Source organism: Calonectris borealis, chromosome 7 (genome assembly GCF_964195595.1).
Source record: "Calonectris borealis chromosome 7, bCalBor7.hap1.2, whole genome shotgun sequence".
In the NCBI taxonomy this organism is placed as follows: Eukaryota; Metazoa; Chordata; class Aves; order Procellariiformes; family Procellariidae; genus Calonectris; species Calonectris borealis.
Window position 1 is genome coordinate 27,801,827 of NC_134318.1, and position 22,201 is coordinate 27,824,027.

The following is a 22,201-nucleotide window of genomic DNA, read 5'->3' on the forward strand; positions in this document are numbered from 1 at the left end:
CTTGACAACCCTTTTGGTGAAGAAATTTTTCCTAATATCCAGTCTAAACCTCCCTGGTGCAACTTGAGGCCGTTTCCTCTCGTCCTATTGCTCGTTACTTGGGAGAAGAGACCAACACCCACCTCCCTACAACCTCCTTTCAGGTAGTTGTAGAGCGCGATGAGGTCTCCCTTCAGCCTCCTCTTCTGCAGGCTAAACAGTCCCAGTTCCCTCAGCCGCTCCTCATAAGACTTGTTCTCCAGACCCTTCACCAGCTTCGTTGCCCTTCTCTGGACACGCTCCAGCACCTTCTTGTAGTGAGGGGCCCAAAACTGAACACACTATTCGAGGTACAAATTCAATGGGAGAACAATAACAAAGACAGGAGATCTAGAAAACTGTTTATATTAATTAAGAAGAGGGAAAGTGTTGGTCTGAGAAAAGATATATCTGTCCTGAAATAGTGGAAGGGCTGCTGAAAAATAGCAGGAAATTTATCTTCCATATCCACACAATGGGTTTGAAATGCAGCAAGGGAGATCAAGATTAGACATGAGGAAAATATGCTTGTAATAATCACCAGAAAAAAAAAATCATCTAGGGAGGTTGTGAAGCAGACACTTTGGAGGTTTGTCTAACTTACTCCTAAAACATCTGTCAGGAAGTAGACTGTAGATACAGATGACCTTGCCTTGCAACATGAGAATAGATTAAATGAATTCTTAAAGTGTATTTCAGCCTTATTTCTACGATTATTTACACAAAAAGCTAGACTGTAACAGTCCTTCATTGCTTTTATGTTTTTCCAATAAGAAAGGCAAGCTTTTTATATCATCATTTATTGCTCTGAGAATGCAGGTGGTGTTGGCTAGACAGCTAAAATAAAAACGCAGCAGGCACTGATGCAGATACATAGTTTTGGGGTTCAAGAGTGTATCAGTCTATGCAGAATAAGGGCTATAGTTAAAAGACATGTAGGAAGTGGTTCTAGCAATTAATTTACCCATGACCAAAATGAAATTGGTCTGTACCAAAACAAAATCAACACCAAACCCTAGCCAGCAATCTAGCTAACATTATTCGAAGTGACTTACTATTATGTGATTATAAAAATGTGATTACTATTATGTGATACATGCTGTTCTATAAACGAGATTAATCCACAATGTCCTTTTCTTAAATTTACTGAAGTTACTCATGCAGGAATTTTGCTGACTATGTTTTAAATTTGGCTCTGTCAGTGGCTGTACGTGAACTTAGGCTTTGCATTGTTGTAGAATATTTCACTTGCACAGCAGCTGTACTGTCTGTTCAAGTTCACAGAGTATCAAATCCTCCTTGGTTTTTTTGCTGTGTTAGGAAATACTACACACAGCTCTTCTCTCGTATCTTTAGCTTTAGCCTTGTGAATTGTAACTGTTATAAATAACTGTTATTTATAATGTAACTGTTATTTACAAAATACTCTCAGATATCTGTTAAGGAAATGCAAAGCATCATTTTTCATTTCAAAATTGATTACATAGTTCCACAATCTGGTTGCTTTTTTCTTTTAATATGTGCTACAGTAGGCACTGCTTTCCTAAAAAAAAAAAATCTGTAGAAAATAGCACCTAATTCATAACGACTCAATAGAAAATTGACAGGATTATGAGATTTCATTTTAAAAGTACTGCATAGTACTTGATAACACGGCTTTCTTGAGCAGGAGAATTGAAACAAGCAGGTGTGGGAATTACGTTGCATGTGTTAAAATGTATAATTAAAAGAAAAAGTGGCTTTTGACTTTATACATATGATTCCTGCCAACATAAAGGGAGGAAGACAGCATCATTTACTGAAAAGAAGATATTCATCTGATCATGCCTCTTCACTTATAATGGGAAATTGGTTTTATTCTATTTGGTAAAAAATAATTGAACTTTTTTTGGCTTAAGAGTCTGGACTCTATGACAGAAGGTGGTAAGAATTAAGAGGTTTCCTCTTCCTCTTTCCTCTGTGGTGAATAGGTCCTAATATCCTTCTGGGCAGAACAGCAGGAAAGGATTATTCTCCTTTGGTTGAACCTGATGTTGCTTACCCAGAAGCTGTAAGAGGAGGAAGGCAAGCAGATGTCACTTATGTAAGTAGCAAGATATTTTGTGATCCTGGAGCCTGCTAGTATGTATTTGATTTCTACTTTTATACCCGTTTAGAGAACTTTGACTTTTAGCCTGAATTAATACCTGAAATTAGATCATAAAGTTTCTCTGTGTTGAATTATTAAAGCAGAAATACCCAACAATGGAACAGAAAAACTATATTTCTGTGATTCAGAACTAGTAACATATGCTTTGGTGAAATGACAGCTTTGAAGGATGTGTGTCTCTTCATTTAAAGATCACACTTTCGGTTGGCATGTTGGCTTGGGCAGAGGAGAAACTGAGTATGCAGTGAAGAACAGCAACGAAGGACCTAAGGGTAACTCAAAGAGCATAAAGCAGTTTGGCAGGTCTTGAACTCTCTGAAAGCCCTTTTGAAATATCTGGAAAATAAACAAGAGCAGACTCTTTCACGAGGTTAAGTCCTGCAGTTAAAGGAAACTTTCTACAGCAGTTTCCTAGGATCAGCAGGTCTGTGGAAATGCTTCTGACCCTTTCCCGGGCAGAGGAAGCTCAGGTTGGGCAATCTGCGCTCTGCTGCCCACCGGGCTGGACAGAGGCTGCCGCAGATAAAGAGCAACTCCGACAAGCACTAGCCATGAAACGCAACTTCTTGCAGTTCTGAAAGCACCCAGCATATTCACGGAAATTTCCATGGCTGAATAGAGGCTTTTGACTTGCCTAATAAAGCCGGAGTGGCTATTTCCAGGAAGGCTGGGAACTGTTCTGAGCTGGGTACCCAGGGTCCCTGGTCTCTCTCCAATTCAAATGCCCAATCTACAGGTTCTTCTTCCTTCACAAGAGCTTCCCCCTTCTCCCTGAGTAGTAGTACATCTCTTGTCTATCATTCTTTAGAGAAACCTGTAGCCTCCAAGAAAATGCTCAAAAACTCTCAATCTTTACATTAGCTGGGTCTCTGCTGGTAACATCTGGAAAAGTATGTATGGTTTCAAGAATGTAATCTAGCAGAAAATGAAAACTGTCATCCTAAGAGAAAGCAATGTGCTCAGTTCCTTAATGCTGCTCTGTTTCCAGAGCCATGTTCCGAACTGTACCCAGAAAGTGTTAGAAGGGTGTTTTTACCTGTCTCATATACCGCTTCGGACACCGAGGTAAAGTGGTCTTCTACTGTGTATTGTGCCAGCTGGAGTGTGTCCAAACCTCGAACTGAATCATTTCCTCTAGTCCAGTAAAACATGACATCATTGATGTTATAACCCCCTGTAGTGATACACAAGCCAACAAAAGTGTTTATTTTACACAATAATTAATTAGTGTTGAGCACACTTATGGTTCAGCTGTTTCTTATTTGTCTGTCTGAAAGTACAATTAGACATAAACATGACGGGTTTTGGCAGAACGTAATGCCTGTTTGCAACAAAACTCCCCAATAACATGCAAAGTCTCATCATTTAAAAGCTGACTTTTTTGGAGGTGGTCTTTTTTATATCTTTTATTCTAGTATAGACAACAAACTAATAAAAGAGATTAGTACCACATGGTATCTAAAGGCAAAAGCTTTTAAGCTTTAAAGAAACACAGTTTTTATGAATTACAGCACTGCCAGCATTTGGACTAAACATTAAGTGTGCCCTTTGCTGCATCCCAGGCTGCTGTTTCTCGACGCAGTGCATTTGGTCCTCGTTCCCGTAGAAAGGGAGGGGTGAGGAGGGCAGCAGGGCTGCTGCGTGCTGGCGCTGTGCTCCGAGCTGGGCTTGGGTCCTCACTTGGGACGACATTTTGGCTTAGGAGCTTGGATGCTTCCCAAGGACACCAGCTTAGATGCTGATGTTTCTGCAGGCTCAACAGCACGGCACGCTTCAGGGGCCCCAGGAGATTTCCTCTTAACCTTCAAGTAGTAATTAGGAGCTGAAACGGGACATGAATCCTCTATCAGAAAGCAACTGTATTTTGCACACACTTGTCAATATGCGGCACAATCATAGCTAAAATACCTCTGTAGCTTTTCCCCATTATATTAAAAGGCAGGCAATTTTCAGACTAGTGTATATGATTAATTCAAGATTATGTTAATGTAATTTACATGTTAACAGGGAGCATTTGAACATCTTTTCCTTTAGCTTACTTAGATCAATCATTCTTGTATTTGACAGACTTATATTGTGCAAGTTAATAACTAAGCTGAGGGGACAGAAACACGAGCTGATGATTATTTTTAGACTCCAGTCAATTGTAAGTAAATTACGGTGAGACAATAATGCAATACATTGCACAAGGGTATATGCTGCAAAAAGAACAAAGCTCTAGAATCACAGAAAAAGTGATGCATTAAAATAAAAAGAGCATTTTAATATTTTTAAGTTAATGGCTTTGTTTCTTGCAATGACAAAAAAGAACTGATTTCCTACAGCCATTTAATGTAGGAAAACAGGAGTTCAGAAATCTTATTTTAAGGAAACACTATGCTGGTTACCAATTAAAATGACAATTTCACCTGGAAATTCTTTCCCTGACCATTCTTTAAGTGTAAATCTTGTTTTCACTATCACTGGCAGTTTTCTGGAAAGGTATCATGACCAGGCATCTCTGCTCACACCATCACATTTATAGCAAAGCCAAAACACTGCTGTGTCAAAGGCTAAGCCAAAAGCATGCATGTCCAAGCTAAGTTCCCGATTTTCTAAAACCACATGCTGGGAAATTTCCCAGATTTGGGAGATGAAAAATAGAAGTAACATTTCCTATACAGAAATGATTGCATTGTCCTCAGTCAAAACAAAGAGGTTCGTAGAAGCAGTTTTTATACATGACTCCAGGCATGGATTCATTTTACTTTCCTTCAGTATAAATGAACTGCAGATATTTAAATAAAGTCCAAAGAACTAGAGAGTGCCACAGTAAATTCCTATTTATTTTTACAAGATATTCAGTCTTCCAAGTTGTGTGAGATGGTAGAAATTCTTGATGCCTGGATGGGTGATAACAAGCATATCTCCAAATTGAGGTTGTTTTTGTTTAATGAAACCATTTTTCTTCCAAAGTATTTTCATTAGCTGAACAATTAGTAGGTTTTGGTGGTCCTTCCTATGAAAATTCTTTGAAAATACTAATTCCAAAACTCTATTTGTGCAGAATTTTCACGGGGAGAGTCTCCCCAATAGTCAGCAAAGTTAAATAGCACAGTGCTCCCCCTGTGCAAAGTTGTTCTTTATTCAGGGGATTAATATTTTACTAATTATAAAATGTTTAAGAAGTTTATAGAGATAAAAATCCTTAAGCCATGTTATTTGGCTTTTACAAATAATCTCTATTCTCTTTACATGACACTGAGTTTTCATTCTAACTAATTCCTCAAGCCCAAAATGTCTCATTCCTGTACTTTGTTGATACAGTACGAGCAGCTAATGTCAACAGGGTTAACTACACGAATAGTAAATTTGGGATTAAACATTCATAATGCCTAATACAAATGAGTTTCTTTACCTTTCTGTTGCTAATTTTAATTTCCCCTGATTGTCAAGCACAAGTTAAGTGCCTTCACATGGCTCTTCACTGAATAAATGTTAAAGGACAAGTTCAAAAAGGAAATAAAATTTCAGAGATGGGCCCAAAACATGAATATGTATTTGGACTGGAGGCCTGTGTGGGGAGAAAAAACAAAAAAGAGGAGAAAAGCCCTCAGTCCAGTGTGAATGACTGGTGGTGTTCCCTACCCCATGGCAGAGAGCATGAACCCCTCGGCAGCACCAACTGAGACAGGAGCCCTCCAAGTCCCCAAATGTCACATCTGCCACATCAACAGAGACTCAGAGTGGCAACGCTGTCTCCTAACATATGCCTGTACTACCTTCTAAAGTGTTGCAATAACAGGGGAAAGAAACAATAGACATTTTGGCTGAAATGTATTTTGCTGTGTAGAAAGTATGAATCAGTTAATATTATTAACTACTAATAGCAGAATGGCATGTTGTAAAGGCCACTAGGGATGCTTTACTGTGTAAAGCCATTACTTGATAATATTGATTGATTACATTAGTAATCACTTAATAAAAGGACTAACACTTTGTTTCAGAGCATATATTTGACATATATTTTACATTTTATTTATACACGTTGGTATTTGTGTGGATGTATACGCATGCTTGCATTCACGATTCTTAATTCCAGGTAATGGTATTTGCAAGCAGTGTTCTAGGATGATGTCATTATTCATTTATAAATTGTCATAGCTTATCTCATGAGGAGGCAAACACCATTTCCAGCATACCCAAAAGAAAGTAGTACAGTGCAGTGAAGAAAAAGGGCCACAGTTAAAGGCACACACCTTCCTTTTGTATTTATTGCCTCCAGCTGTTTTCTTTAAAACTAAACACCAATGTCATGGGAGCATTTGTGATGACATTACTATGTTTTCCCCTTGGACAGGAGACACTTGTGTGTTGTTCAAAAAGCAGATGGAATCATTCTGAAAAATGCTTTTTTTTTTAATTATATAGGGAATTTTCCTTTTTTTAATCCTGTCAAATAAATTTAAATACTTGTGGGACATATATTTCATTCTGGAACTAGAGAAAATATTAAGTGACTCATTAGGCAATGCTGTTGATGTAAAACCATATGCGTTGACTTACCAATATGCTCTTCCAAAGGAAAATAAATTAGAGGTACATCCAAATTCTAATTCAAATCACTATTTGTTAAACAGATCTTATAAAACTGCTGGTTCTGGAGGGACTCCTGTGTAAGGAAGGTTTAGGGGCTGATTCCCTTTGTGGTTCTGTCTAAAATGAAACTTTGCAGCAATCTTCTAATTGGTCATTACCAAGAGGAGATAAAGAACACACACGTCTGAAATGGTAAAGAATAAACCTTGACAAGTACTGAAAAACCTTCCAAACGATTTTGAATATGTATTGACATATATTTGAACATATATTTTCATCTTACAGGACTGGGTATCCTTTTACATTATCCCATGCAAAAATATTTTGATAGAGTCTTATCGTACGAATAATAGCAAAAAGTAAATTATAAACATGCACGTTTGAGTATTTGCAAAGCAACCAAGTCTACAAAGTATTAGAGAGCATAGTTTAATGAAAATTATGAGGACACTGATTGATAAAATGAGAACCTATAAAGGTATATTTAGTCTTGGTCCATCAATTGATGACATTTTTTCCCAGGACACTGGCATAAAGACAACTAAATAAGTCATAGAAAGATCTGTATATACCCATCTCAGAACAGAACTGTCTATGCGATCACCTTTTTTCAGTGTGAAGACAGTAAATTAATTAAATATGAACTCTATACCTTACAAATAAGCCTTATTCTAATTTCTTTCTTTCCTAAAGGAATTGTGCCTCAGGGGGAGAAAAAAATACACACTATCTGAAAGAGAAAAACAAATAAAAAGTATTTTCTCAGCTGTGCTGGAAAATGTCTGCTCACAGAACTCCCCCTGAAGACCAACAGAATAACTGCAGGATGCGCTGCAAAACCAGGCCTATGAAAATCTCCTGAGATTTTGTTTAATCATTAATAGCTTGGCAGCATTTCAGTACTGCCATGCTATTTTCAGTGATGCCTCGTGCATTTATCTTTGTATACAGATACCATTGTAATTCAACAGGGACCGGTCACATACTGTCCCTTGGCTTCTTTGAAAATTCCAGCCTCTTTGATAACAATATCTAGCAGCCCTTGAAAAAGATGACAGATATTTTTCTAATTCTGTAAAAATAATAAGTATTAAGCGTCTTACAGCTTTCCAGTTGCAAAGTACACATCTGCTTATCCATTGGATATTTGGTCAGATCCATGCTGCATGCAACAGTTGTGGTGATCCTTGGGAAAAAAAAAAAAAGAGTATTGCTGATTATTAATGGTATAAAATTGTTCATCAGTAAAAATAAAAATAATCCATATATCCTTCTTGAACTAATATTTGCAGGCAAATATCTATTGTGAGGAAAAAAAAAATCTAGTATTGACTGGCATCTAATGGGGAAGAGTAATAGCATCCAAAACAGGAAACCACTCCAGAATAGCTGAGTTTAGTGGCAGTCTAAAAAGGCCACCCCTTGCTTCCTTCTCACTTACAGTGTGCATTTTCCTTTGTTGATATTTTCCAATATATTTTACAATTTTGTCACATTTATCAAAATCTATTATAAAGGATAATCCGCAATAAATAATGCAAATCAGTTGTCACAGCTTGCTTTCCTCTGTGATGACTTCATTGCAAAACAACTGGAATGGCAAAATGCAATTCCTGTATTTGGTCTACATGAAAGTAAAAGTGTCTATTTAGGGAAGAGAAGGAGACCTATTATTAAATTTAAGAATTTAATCATATTGGTCAATAATATTACATATTTGTAAAACTACAAGACCATGCATATTCTACTTTTACAAATAGATCAGTTTCTTAAGCATAAAATTATGCTAACCTGGAAAGTTTAAAATGTAAGTTGAAGCCAAATATAAAGACTGGTATGTGGTATATACATACCGTAGAGCATACAAGACTGTTCCATTAGGGTATATTCTTATAAGACGATTCTCAACAGTGATATCATGAAGGAAAGACTTTTTTGAATCAACTATGAAGGTATCAGGTACCCAAAGCATTTCCACAAGCCGACCATCTAAGCTTAAACTCTTATTACCATCGAAACAAAGTCTCTCATCAGTCCATCGCTGCCTTAGAAATATGGTAGCCGTGTAGTCCTGAAAGAGAAAAAACGAAGTTACCAGACGGAGCAAGCCTGTGTTGTATTCTGTTTTACAAAAGTACATGGAAGCAGCTGTTGGGCACAAGCAGCCTGTGGCTCTCCAAGTCCCATTCTTAAATGCTGGCACTCCGATAGCAGTGGTACTGGCTCTTGTACCGCCAGATTTTCCAGCACTTGATGTGAGGTTGACGTTATTAAGAAATATTGTCTTGAGTAATTTTGTTCTTACGGTCATTGGAATGTTACAGTAAAAGCTGATGGCCTAAGTCTGGGGCTATAAATCAGCTGAAGTCACCAGAGTTTTGTAAGCAGATGATCTGGCTCTGTAAATCTTTAAATTTTAGAATGATTTATATAAGTGGTTGCAAACATCATTTTGTTCACATAAACTACTAAATAATGCATTTTTAAGAAAACTTTGGAAAAAGTTGTATAAATTCAGATAGACAAAAGGCCAAAAGGAGTTAGTGAAACAGGAAGGGAATCATCATCTTTTAGCACAATTTATTCTTTCAACATCACAAGGGAAACAGTGGTGCCAAATTTATCAAGACCTTGAATATAGCTCTCAGCCCAGTTCACCTTCAATTCAGATATGCCTTGTAGTCTTACATTAAAATGGCACTATTTCTTAGCACCTTTTTAATCAACTTTTGATTTTATGATGTATTTTTATCAGTATAAGTTCATCTCAAGTTGTCACCTTACTTCCCCCTTTCTAAATGCTAACTAATACTTACTAAGTACAGAGGGATTCTAATATTCAACTTCTGTGAAAGCCTGAGTAATGAAATGGTGAGGTTCTTTTATATAGATACACTTTTGGGTTTTATATATACTTATTTATTTATATGTGTACACACACACACAAATATTTTCTAATATTGAATATCTGATTAATGAATTTGGCCTTTTATTTCTATGTACCAATGGAGGATCTTTAATTAGAAAAATATACTCCATTTCATAGTTTGTTCAAAAATAAATGATACAAATGTAATGAAACACAGCTGGAATAAATTAATGTGTGACAGTAACAGTGTAAGAGAAAAACAGGATGAGTTCAGCTGCATCTAATCACAAGGAAAGGGAGTGGCTTCAAAGTCATGTGAATATATCTTCAGTTTTCCAAAATGCATGAAGATTTAGACATTTCATCTGGAAAATAAATACTGCTCTATATGCCTTTCATTAAGATTAATACTCAGTAGCAAATTTCTGTTTGTATCTGTGAGAGGTGTGATTTGCATTTGCATTTCTATACTTATTATAGCACTATAACCACTACCTGTAGTGAAAAATAAAATTCCATCTCCTAACACACATTGATTGCACAAGGAGAAAAGCCTCAAAGTCACATTACCAGCAGCTGTAAACACAAGACATTAGCTTACCAACAAGCACAACAAAGATGGCAAAAGCTACTGTACCATATTTATTTCTGATATTGTATCAATGCTTGCAATATCCAGACTCATGCCAACTGACACAGGACCATCTGCAAAAAAGAGAAAGTCAGAATCTAGCACATAGTTCTTTAATACTTAGAGTTCAGAAGAACTGGCTACAAATCTTCCACAATACGATCCATTTTGCCCTAAATGTTTAGTAGCTTTTTTAAAAAGGAAATATTCCTCAAACTTAGAGTATGAAAGAATGTTAACAATTTCATAACCAAAATATAATACTTCTAGACTAACAGTATCTTGGTTTTAATAAACATGCTTTATTTCCTAAATATTTCCTGGTTTATATGATTTATTATTTGTTTTTCCAGGAAAAAAGTACTGGGGAAAATGTTGCACAACAAGGTGCGGAAGGCACAATCCCCACGGTACATCACACCCTTCTGCTCCGAGGTGCAGAGCGGTGGAAAGAATTCTTCCAGTTGCAACATCTGGTCCATCAGATGTTAGCAAACTAAGGAGTTGCACCTGGCAATGTCATGTGGTTAATATCCAGATGGGATAGCTGAGTGACTTTATTTACTGCCTATTTAAGAATATATTGTCTATAGTGTCACTGCATTTTAATGTCTTGCTTTTGACCATTAGCAGTTAACTTGTGATTTAAATACTTGCATTTATAAAGGAAAACTAGTCATTTTATTCTCCTTTTAATATTACCAGCAGCTGAAGGTTTATTCAGTGTGATTAAATACCTTACCTAAGTAGTTGTCATTGAAATGTTAGTATGCTCAGACTCTCGTTTCCTGTGAATGTGCATTTTACAGTGTCAGAAGGAAGACCACCAGCCGTGCGTTTTAAAGTGCAGAATTTGTGCAGAGCTTTCATGGAAACATGACATTATTCCTGGTTGAATATGTGCAGAATAATTAACAGAGTACATGTACAGGGAAATTCATATTAAATAAGTGCATCTTTCCAAGTAATTGAGAAGCAGAGAATGCAGTACTGAGAAATGCAGAAATACTTTAGATAAGATCTATGTAGATGATGGTGCCAGCGTATCGCAGGCACACTGCTGAAACCCCCTCTTGCCTCCGTGCAATGCATTATGTACATAGCTCTTATATGCCCCCAAATGGCATCTAGAGAAAGACAGGGTCCAACTGAGTAACACTAAAGAAAAAATGTGTCATTCTAAGTGGTATAAGCGTATTAGTATTTTTATTTTTTTCTAAAATAATTTCCATTTGTAATGCATGTGTTAAAGTTGTTAAACATTTGACGCTCCTGAAAGAATCTATAAATGCTTTGTTCTGGACTCAGTTGAAAGTTCAAATATAAAGCTCCAGCTTAAAGCAGGACTGTAGGCTTGCAGCATCCCCTGATGGTAATCTATGTGTTTATTATATACTATAAATTGTACATAGGTATTAGAAGAAATTGTTCATCTATTGGAAGAAGACTTTGGAGGATAACTTTGGAACAAAATTATTTGACTGAAAAGTTCTCAGACCATTGACAGCTTGTTCTTCTGTTTCTTTCCATTCTTTTCAGGTTTTGATACTCCAAGAATATATTTATGTTTTGTCCCTCCAGGGTTAAAAACTTGACCCTCCAGGAAACTCAGCCAACTTTCTAGGGTCAGCAACAGAGTCAATTGATACTTATGCTTACCATTGTACTATATCATTATTACAGATACAATATTGCCAGCCTCAACAGATGTGTCAGATCCTCAAAATCATTAAATGAAAAAATAAGTGTGATTTATAATCCATTTTCTGATTTTTTTAAAGTCTTCCTACAGATTCCCATGTATGACTGTAACAGAGCGTATTATTGCCAACTGTCACACAAGAATCTGGGGGGAACCTCATTATGCAAGGCATGTGCTTAACGATGGACCATCCTAAGGAGATGACAATGCAATGTTCAGCTGGCTATGTGGGAATTGTGGCTGGGAATAATCAGACTTTTTCCTATTATATCTTATTGGTAGGAACAACAGTTGATCCTTGCCTCGTTAAGGTGATACAGATCAGGGGAAATGGTCATTAGCAGCACTTCAGTATCCTCAGTGCTATTGTTACACGTCTGAGAGGAAAAGCTGACTTTCCCGAAAGATTACTGAAATTAAATTAGGTTTATTTTTTCTGGAATCACAGAAAGAGGACTTTGTACATCTCTTCCTTCTTTCTTTCCTGTTGCGATGTTTTTCAAAATATTATTGAGTAACACAACAGAATTGTAGTGTTGGGTGACTCCCAACCACCAAAAGACATCTAGCCTAGGTTAAGAGGTACTTCAAGCTCAAACTGATTGTCCTAGCACCTGCCTTGCGGTTCAAGTGCTAAGGAGCGGTAGTGCAGTCAGGACAAAACCATCCTGCTCTGCCAGCCCTGACAGTCTTCACAACCCAAGTGCCTGTGCTGTGCTGCCAGCCTGTCGAGCCAAGCACTCATGAAAACTCAGCAGAAAACTACATCCCCTCAGATACAGCAACATGCCAGGGAGGAGTTGTGCAGGGGAAAAAAACCAATTATGGAAAGGGTCTTTAGTAACACAACACAAGCTGCTGAGAATAGCTTTGCTTTAACAGTTAATTAAATCAGAACAATAGTAATAGTTAAAAGCTAATTTCTTTTTTGTGTGTGAGGCTAAATACAATTTATGGTGCCTTACTAAATAAGCAAAGCGTTAATAACAGAATGAGTCTTCCCATAATTATCCACCAGGGTTTCCCCTGAACTTCCTCTGAAAGGTCTCCTGCTGACAGTGTCAAAAACAGGGCAGTGGACCAGATGAGGCAGTCAGTTCCTACATTTCCATATGTTTGGCAGGAATTGTACGTATAATGACAACTTCAGAAGAAATCTACTGATCTTCAGAAGAAAACTAACGTCAGTCTGTCCTGCATTAGTGAAGGGAATCTTCAAAACACAGCAAAGAAACGCCATGGGTGGGCCTTCTTACAGCAAAGGGTGCACAAGTTAATTAACATACATTTTAACTTTTACTGAAATTTATGTACAAAGACTGTTACTTTATGCACTTTACAGATATTCACAGCAACCCCATATGGGAAAACAGCCAGAAGAGTGGCAGCCTAAAAATTAAGTTTGGATCACTCCTATGATCACAGTCTGTTAAACTTTGTACCAACAAGGTAAACCACAATTGTGTCACGTCTGTATCTGTAACTCTGAAGACCTACTACTAAAATCAATCAGCACTGTCATGAACTGCCAGTACTGAGCAGTTAGTACTAACTTTTTCATTTAGTTTAAGAAAACAAAACAATTTTGGCATTCAGAAATACCTCAGAAGGGGTGGCTTTTTGAAAGAAAACCTCATCCTTGCAGCAATACTGGATAAAATACTATGCAACTCTAACAGAGCATTGGAAGGAAAAGTATCACTAGAATAATTTATTATAGTTTCATGAAAAACTGGTTTTGTCTGCCTGATTGCCAGCTTTGCTTTGTTTTAGAGTATTATGGGACTTTTAGATAAAGTGATACATTATGCTTGGATTTTTTCAGTGCGTCTAACTTCCCACCACAAGACATCTTTCTTGACAAATGTATGTTACATAAAGAGACTGGACAGATTAAGGTAGGCCTTCTGACAGATCTCAGCTATAATTGTTGATACGAAGACATCAGAAGACAGACCCATTTCCAGCAGGGATCAGCTTCAAGCCTATTGGTTTGCATCAATATGATCTTTAGACAGTGATGTAGCTTCACTAGTGCAGTTCGTGGACAAGACAAAAATTGGTGGGGATCGTAATAATAACATCTTGTTAAATCATTTGTCAAAAACACATATTTTAATACAGCCAAATGCAAGCAATTAATGTGGGGACAAATAATTCAGGCAGTATGTACAGGATAGGAAACTCTCTTGGCAAGCAGTGCCTTTGAGAAGGATTTAGAGGTTGTCACAGATAATCATTTCAACATGATCTTTCTGTATTATGCTTTGGCAGAAGTATTACTGCAATGGGGAGCAATGCACAGAATTAAGTTATCTTGCGATCTAGACTGCATTGGCAAGGCTGTTATGAGATTACTGTGACAAGATTTGTTTTCCACATTTGAAAAAAAAAAAATGTGCAGAGAGAGTTCAATTGAGAAAGAGAAATATTCCAGAAGACAAAAAACTCTGGAAGCTTAATATCAAAGCTTGTAACATGAAAATTAAGGAACAGCATTTACTCAGCTCCTCAAAGAGAAGACGGAGAGGTGACTTGCCCGATGTCAGTAAGTGCACAGAAAAGGTATCTGCTAGTAAGTTGTACACATTCTCTGACAAAGCAAAGCAAGATCCCAGTTCATGGAAGCTAGAGATAACATGAAACTTCAAATAAATTGATTTTTTTTCTAACTGAACTTAATCACTGTTCATCATTTAGAGTCTCTAGAACTCAGCATTTAGAGGAGAGGGAAAAAAAAAAGAAAAAAAAAAAAAAACCTGAAACTGTCCTGCATGCAGGAAGCTGGGTTTGGTGGCAATGATAGTCTCATAGTGTCTCTTATTTCCATGGGAAAGGAAGGAAAAAATCTACATTACCATCTGTATGCTGAAGTTTACAGTTTTGCACCAAGTCATTGATTTATTAAATGACAATTTTAAGGATTCAGTAGGGATTCAAAAGATATTTTTTTCCAACATACAATTGGCCATACATATTCTGGGCTTTTTGCCTTTCTCTGAAGGATTAGGCACTGGCTAACTGGTACATAAAATAGTCTCTAGATGATGATTATTTGGTATTTCTTTCTCATGTACCCTGTGAGCTTGTCTCACTAAATCAAAGGGTCTTAGACACGGCTAACATTCTGGTATCTCCTGGTCTCTTTTGGGGGTAAACTGTAAACTTCTGAGGACTAAAATCCCTTCATCTAATTAAACTCATAGAACTTAATATAAACAAAAAAAAATGAGAAAAAAATGAGAAAAAAATATGGTGACTAGTCTTACACAGAAGGTTGGACTCAAAGATTTAATTCGCTTTCTTGAATTTAAAATTTAAGACCAAGAAATGTATTACTGATTACAAAGCTAAGGAAAATATTCTTTTAAACGTGGTTTAGAATAACTGATTTAAGCATGACACTTTTCTATACCACTTGAAAGCAGCTTCCATATTCAAATACACTTACCTGTGACCTTTTCCTAGTCTCTTTCTTTTTAATTAGAACACTTAAATTATCACATTCAATCACAGAACAAAATCTATTTGTATAAAATTATTTACAAGATTTTATGCATGCCTTACTGACTCTATGAACCTGATCCAAGGCTCACTGAAGTCAGCAGGAATTGCTCATTAATTCAGAGAGGTTTGGCACAGCACCTAAAGTTATAAAATTGGTCTACACAGTTTCAGCAGAAAACCTGATGTCGAAATCATCTTGTATTGCTGAGATAAAGTGTCAGGGTTATGTAGCACATTTAAGGGAAATAACTGTGCATTTTTAAATCCCTTATGTCAGCTTTTCTATAGAAGACTTTCACATCTATCTAAAAGTCTAGGATGGATATTATTACGTTAAGGGGTACTATCTACTAACCCTAGAATAGGAGTATTTCATATTCCAGTCCAAAGAATGGCTAAAATCAGTCTACATTAGATAATTTTTTAATTCGCTAATGGAACTTCCTGGGTCTATCTGTTCAGTTTATTAAGACTTGCTTGATGAACCGGCTCAAAGAGGGACATATTAAAATGCTACAGTTAAGGAAAGAGAACATTCTTAATACTAACATTCAGGTGAGGACAGAGCCAAGTAACCAGAATCCCAGCTGGGATTCCTCTGTACTAAACACTGTGTAAAAGTACCCCTATAATTTGGTAACTGGTATGTGCCACCCACCACGGACAAACATAAAACGCTCAGTCAATTTTACTTGTCTGCAGACCTTTGACACACTAAGACTGGCTTCAACTAATCTGACTTTAGGCACCTAATTTAGGTGCCTAGAGATGAGAATGACAGTCTGCATTGGGCATAAATGGCAGCGTTTGGGTAGCAAGGGTCTGGAGGGGTGACCTGTGGGGGAGGAGATGACTAAAGTAAGGTGAGATTAATCCAGGCTTAAAATCTAGAAATCTATTAATTCCAATCCATGCAAGGAGAGAAGACGACAATTTTTATGTTGTTATGCACAGTGTTCGGGTTCAAATGAAAAATATCTTCATAATCCCCTCATTTGACACTAGCTGAGTTGTATCCGCTTAGGTAATTTCCAGTCATCTGCCAGTCCCAGCACAAGGACCAGACACAAACCAAAAATTTATGAGCTGCCATGAAATTTCCTTGACTAGTAAATATTTCTGTTTCTCATGGCTTTAGGAAAAAGGAACCTTAATTTTATGATCATTTGTTTATACCTAATGCTTTCTTTTCAGGACTAAAAACCATTTTGCTAAATATTAAGAAGTTCAGTGTCACTGATTTTGTAAGAGTATGACTGTACCTTGGCAGCAAGCATCACTTCAAAAATCCCCATTTCCTGCCTGAAGAAAAAAGGAGAAATAACTCTGAAATTACTTTGAATTACATTATTCTAAAATTCAAGCTAACCTCTGGCCCTCTCACACTTGATAAAAATCACATTTCAGTGTTCCATTATGAGTAGCTAACATTAAGCTCAAAGCACTGTAGATGCCAACAAATAATACCATCTAGTTTTATGACAGATTTCTTCATGCATATTTATGACTGCATATCTAACTGACCAAACAAATAAACAGAGATATGCACACTTTCAAAAGCAAAGGAATCTTGGCCAAAAAAAAAAAAGGGCACCAAGTGTCTTAAAGAGGCTGACTTTGGGATATTATTTTTGGATATATCTGCATATCAACATACACATACTAGCTTCCCATTTTATGCAAATCCTTTCATGCACTTCAGACAGCAAACATAGATCTTGGGGTTAATATGCATATACATCCTTTTCTGTTCATGTTTCTAGAAATACAAGTTTCCTTCTCAGAGTAAATCAGCACTGATAGGTTGATACAATTAGAACTGTGCAGTATAGTTTATGGTAGCTAATAATCTCCACCAGTACCAGAATACCCTGGGTTATGTTTTTCTCATGCATTTGTTCATCAGTCTACTCAAGTCTAACCAGCACTTTGATCTTATAATCCGTTTTTGATTGGTCAGTCTCTTACTATTAACATGCAAATATCACATGAAAGAAATTAAGGATTTGGGGGGGATAAGGAATGTAAAAAAAAATAGTCACAGAAGAGGAATAAATGACTAAATTGATCTCTGGCTTCATCAACTATTTAGCAAGTGTGCTGTAGCCATTGATACAATTCTGAGTAAAGCCAGTTATACTGAAGTCTTTCTCACGAAGAACAGATACAAGGTACACCAGCTGCAGGCAGATAATATCCATAGAAATAAGGAAAATATTACGTGGAACAAAGCTAGGATAGCTGTGGTCACACAGATCAGTATAATCCACTGATTTGAGGGTTTAGGTAGTTTACTAGCTCTGTTAGTAAAGTAATAGCTTCTCCTGGACCTGAATCTCATCCGAGCTGCAACCCACCTTGCCAATAACAGAGAGGGGTCAGGGCTGGGCAGATACCACTCCCCACCCCACCCCGAGCATACATGCCTCTATCACACGGAAAATGATCCCAAATGATCTTGCAAAAAGCTCCACGTCCAAACGTCAGGATGAACGTTTCCTGGGTCATCCTAACCTGAATTATTCCTACAAAAAAAGGTAATTTCTCACAAAACCACCAACCCTGTGTTTAGAAATGGCATCAATAAAATGTATTTTTCAGAGTCTCATCCCATTCCTTCAGCAGTAGGGCTAATAGAGCCATCCAAGATTTCTGAGACAGTGTTTGCATGCCTAAGCTGTGGCCACCAGAGGCAGCGATGCTGGCACTGTCTGGAAGTGCTAGACTGGCTCTGCATATGACATAGACTTGATCTGTGCTTGAGCTCTTCTGGGATTTCCAGGCAAACACAGAAAGTCCTTAGCATCCCTCTGAACAAAATTCCCAGGCAGAAAAAGGGCTATAGCCTTGCTGCATTACAACAGCTGAGAAAAAAATTGGCTCACATTAGAAAAGCGAGATGCAAAAGTGCTTTACCGTTGGTCTTAACTACTACCATAGGATTTTGCAATGAAATTCTGTTTGCTGTCTACCAAAGCACACCCATCATGGCAGTGCCAACATATCTCTAGTATTAGCATGAAGTAATGAATGAAATATATTAGTGGCCACTGAACACAGTTATTTTCTATCATGCACCATCTCCAATGAGAAGAGGTTCATTTATTAATTAGCATTACCTTTATTTTGCTGAAAATCTTCTTAGACCATGTAAATACTTTATAGCAGTTGTATCAGCAGCTGAGACAATGACAATAAAACCAAACAGTTGAAATAGTTTTCCCTTTTTCCTAAACCTAAAATACAGATTTATCTTAATATTTTTATGAAATGGATTCAGAAATTGCACATGATGTGGGATGTCATTATTGAACAGGCTGATAGTCTCACCAGGTATTTGGATGGCAAGAGGTAACAGTATGGTCTGAGAAACTCTTTAGTCAGTCATTTTTAAGTGGGATATAAAGGGATATAAAAGTCTTCATCTGAAACCTCTAACGTTTCTGAATACCTAACTTAAGAACTATTGCCTAGCATTCAATCTGTAAGTTTATTTTCTGACAGACACATGGTGCTGAGCGTCTTTTCAACATGCACATTATTTTCTTTTTCAGAGTTCTGCAGTTACCCCAGGCAGAGATCTTCACCCCGCCCCGTAACTCTTCAATACTTCTGATACATGCAAGAGCCTGATGCAAGCAAGGAAGATGTTTCACTGAGGTTTCAGGTGCCTAACGCTGACTGTGCTGCAGGGCAGTAAAATCAGCCCTGGTGCAGTAGGCTATGTGGGTCTTCCAACTTGGTGACCGTGGCCTTCTGATACAGGGAACTGACATTTTCGATTAATTTTCCCTCACAGTTCTGCAGTGAACCAGTTCAGTGACCTCCAGTTCAGTGACCTTTAAAACCTGAGGCAAGAAGCATTTATTAAATAATTCTCTTGCAATCTTATAGTAGATGCACATAATACTTGGTATAGTAACAAGATTTGCCTGTGCTTTTATGAACAGTTTGATATATAAAGCTTTCTTATCTTTTATCAAAATTTTTTATAGTTACTATTTAGGAAATAAGGGGAAATTATGCTTTTAAATAGGTAAAGGTATTATAGCTTATTTCATTGAGGACACATGAACATCGATAGCCAAGTTTCTAACAAGAGTATGGAAGTTTTGCTTGTGAATGCCTGGAATACATAAGTTCCACCTTAGGCCACAAAAGCTATTACGCTGTATCTTATTGTATCATAGTACATCACGTATAATCAGATCAGTCACTGTCAAACATTGGAGGAAAAAAGTATGGCGAAAAAACATTGGCTCTCATTGCTGAGTTTCAGACACTGCATTATGTTATGGCTCAATCTTATTAAAACAGCTTTTCTACTTACTATCAAAAAATGGACGTAGATACTTGTTGTATCCTTTTATTATTTTTTGTATAGTTGGAGGTAGAATTTCACCTTTTCCTTCAGCTTCAGGAATTTGCATTGACCTAAAAGGAATAAAAAAAAGGAAGGATGTTTTAAAAGAACATCATCAATTATAGCAGAGACAACATTCCAGGAAAATGCTGTATTAGCTTTAAGGTTACTGATGATTACTGCCCCTCAGATAACAGACCATGAAACATTTGTATGTTTGCATTTCACAGCACTGTAGAAAAATAATGTTCTAGAAAATATCAGATTTTATAATCTGTGTTAGTCTCTTATTAGAAAAAAATACCACTTTTATACCTTGAAGTCTATCATTGCTTCAAAGTCTAGCATTTCTTAACACCCCACCTGAGAAAATAGTTAGTCTTCTTTAATACCTTCTCTGTAAATAGGGCACTATTGTTATAATCTAGGAATGTGGGAGGGGTGTTGATTGTTTATTTCAGCATTTAAAATTAAGCTTCCTTTTACATAATGAAATACACTCAATTTAACTCCTGGAGAGAGACAGAAACCAGCCTCGGAGATTAGTACATAAAAACAGTTTTAAAATCCTGCTTTTACAACACAATTTTTAGACAGGTTACAGAAATAATCCTGTTGGGCAAAATCAGTGAAGTATAATGAGAGTGCAAACCACTCCTTTGTTCAGAGACAGCTACAAATATGATCCACAGAAGTCAAATATAAACAAGTAATTACAAACCCCATTTTTGCCCTGGCACCCTGTAATAGCCTCATTAGGAGGTTCATTGGGAGGATGAGTGAAGGGACTAGGGAAGATGCATACCTGAATTGCAATTCTTTACTCAGACTACATAAGGATTCATTTTTATATATCCCCACCCTTCACCTTTTACGGGTCGTGATGGTTAGCAGCCATTAAAGCCTGTTACACTGTAAGTAGCTGTCCCATAGCAAAAGATATCATAGCTTTGCTCTTAATTTCTGCCTAACCCCCAGGGTGAGCACCCCGAGAGCGCGAGCAGGGTGTGCTCACCCGTCACAGATTCAGGCTGTGCTCTTCATAAATTAAAACACAAGTGGTACTGACTGCTTGTTGCCAATGATTTGAGAAAAGTGGGGGTATGACTTTCCTTTAATTATGAAGGTGAGAACCAAATAATCGATTGACTCAAGGCAGCCCAGCTGGCTGCAGGCAGAGGCATTCCCTCTGCTGATGGGGAGAGCCACCTATATATTCACCAGCAGAGGGTCTCTGTGTTTCTTACCCCCCACACCAAAAGTGACTGGTCATTAAGAGTGTCTAGCTCTACCCCTTAGCTCTCCTACACAGCAGGCACAAGCTGTAGCTGTGGTAGCTCAGCCCTGGGGAGAAGGATGTAAGTACAAGTTGATGGCTAAGGGGGCACCAGTGTTTTGTGTTCTTTCCTAGTCCTGCCAAATCCTCCCCGAATTTCTTCTTCCCAATTTCTCCCAGAGCTGCTCCTGAAAGCTCTGCTTGCTCTTCCTAATGATATTTCTGGGCCTCCTGCAGCTTTCCAAAGCTTGCTCCTTTGATTTTAGTTTTATTGTGTTTCTAAGGGAGTTTGAGATGTTTAGTCAGGAAACTGTGGTTTTCATCCACTAAGAATAAACCAGTATCTTAGATTGGCAAAACTTAAATACTAAGATCATCTCACTGAATGCACATGGCCAAATCACACTGTGGTTTTGGATGTGGTGTCCACTGTCTTGAAGTGCTGCTATCGCTGGGTAATTTTCTGTTCACCAGACCCTATTCCCACATAAGTAGCTGTTTTTCATTAGCAGTCTTGTAACTCAGATAGCTTAGATATTTGAATGATCCTATTTATTTCCCTTATTTTGCCCCTGTTTTTTATTTCTTTATTCCTAGAGAACTATGTTATTACTTTACTTAATGTTAAGTGTGGTCTTGAATAACATCAGCATTGAAATAAGGAATGTTTCTCCTGTAAGTTGTGTCCTAAAGAAACAAGCATGGTCACATTGAGTTGAAATGGGAATATAAATAAAAACACCACTTTTATGTTGCATAAAAGTGTTGGAATTAGAAATGTACTTGGATTTAATTCATGTCTTAAATACTGAACTTGCAATAGATATTTCTGCTTTTATAATTTACATATCATTTTAGCTAAGTGTTCAATGAGCTGCATGAGTTTAACTTCACAGCTTTACTGGATTGTTCTTGAATAACTTTCACGTATTGTGAAACAGTGAAGGAAAACTTGTCCTTTTTCCACTGAAACTTGTCCTTTTTCCACTGCGAGGGTATAATATTGTTCTGCTGATCAGTATGCAATTGTAGAGTGGTCTGGTGTGTTATCATTAACAGCTATTTTCTGAAATATATCTTAAATATTTAGCATTATTGTATGGAGGTC

At 37.2% G+C, this 22,201-nt stretch overlaps 1 protein-coding gene across 1 annotated transcript in view; it reads right to left on the reverse strand.

The window, feature by feature from the left end:
- LOC142084615 (gamma-aminobutyric acid receptor subunit pi-like) overlaps positions 1 to 22,201 on the reverse strand; it is a 41,058-nt gene that overhangs the window by 15,086 nt on the left and 3,771 nt on the right. Inside the window, exons 2-6 of the mRNA XM_075155460.1 lie at positions 19,785 to 19,888; positions 10,252 to 10,319; positions 8,599 to 8,816; positions 7,849 to 7,931; positions 3,204 to 3,341 (exon numbers count right to left, since the gene is read on the reverse strand). Coding sequence (XP_075011561.1) covers positions 3,204 to 3,341; positions 7,849 to 7,931; positions 8,599 to 8,816; positions 10,252 to 10,319; positions 19,785 to 19,888 — 611 coding nt within the window. The remainder of the gene's footprint in view (positions 1 to 3,203; positions 3,342 to 7,848; positions 7,932 to 8,598; positions 8,817 to 10,251; positions 10,320 to 19,784; positions 19,889 to 22,201) is intronic.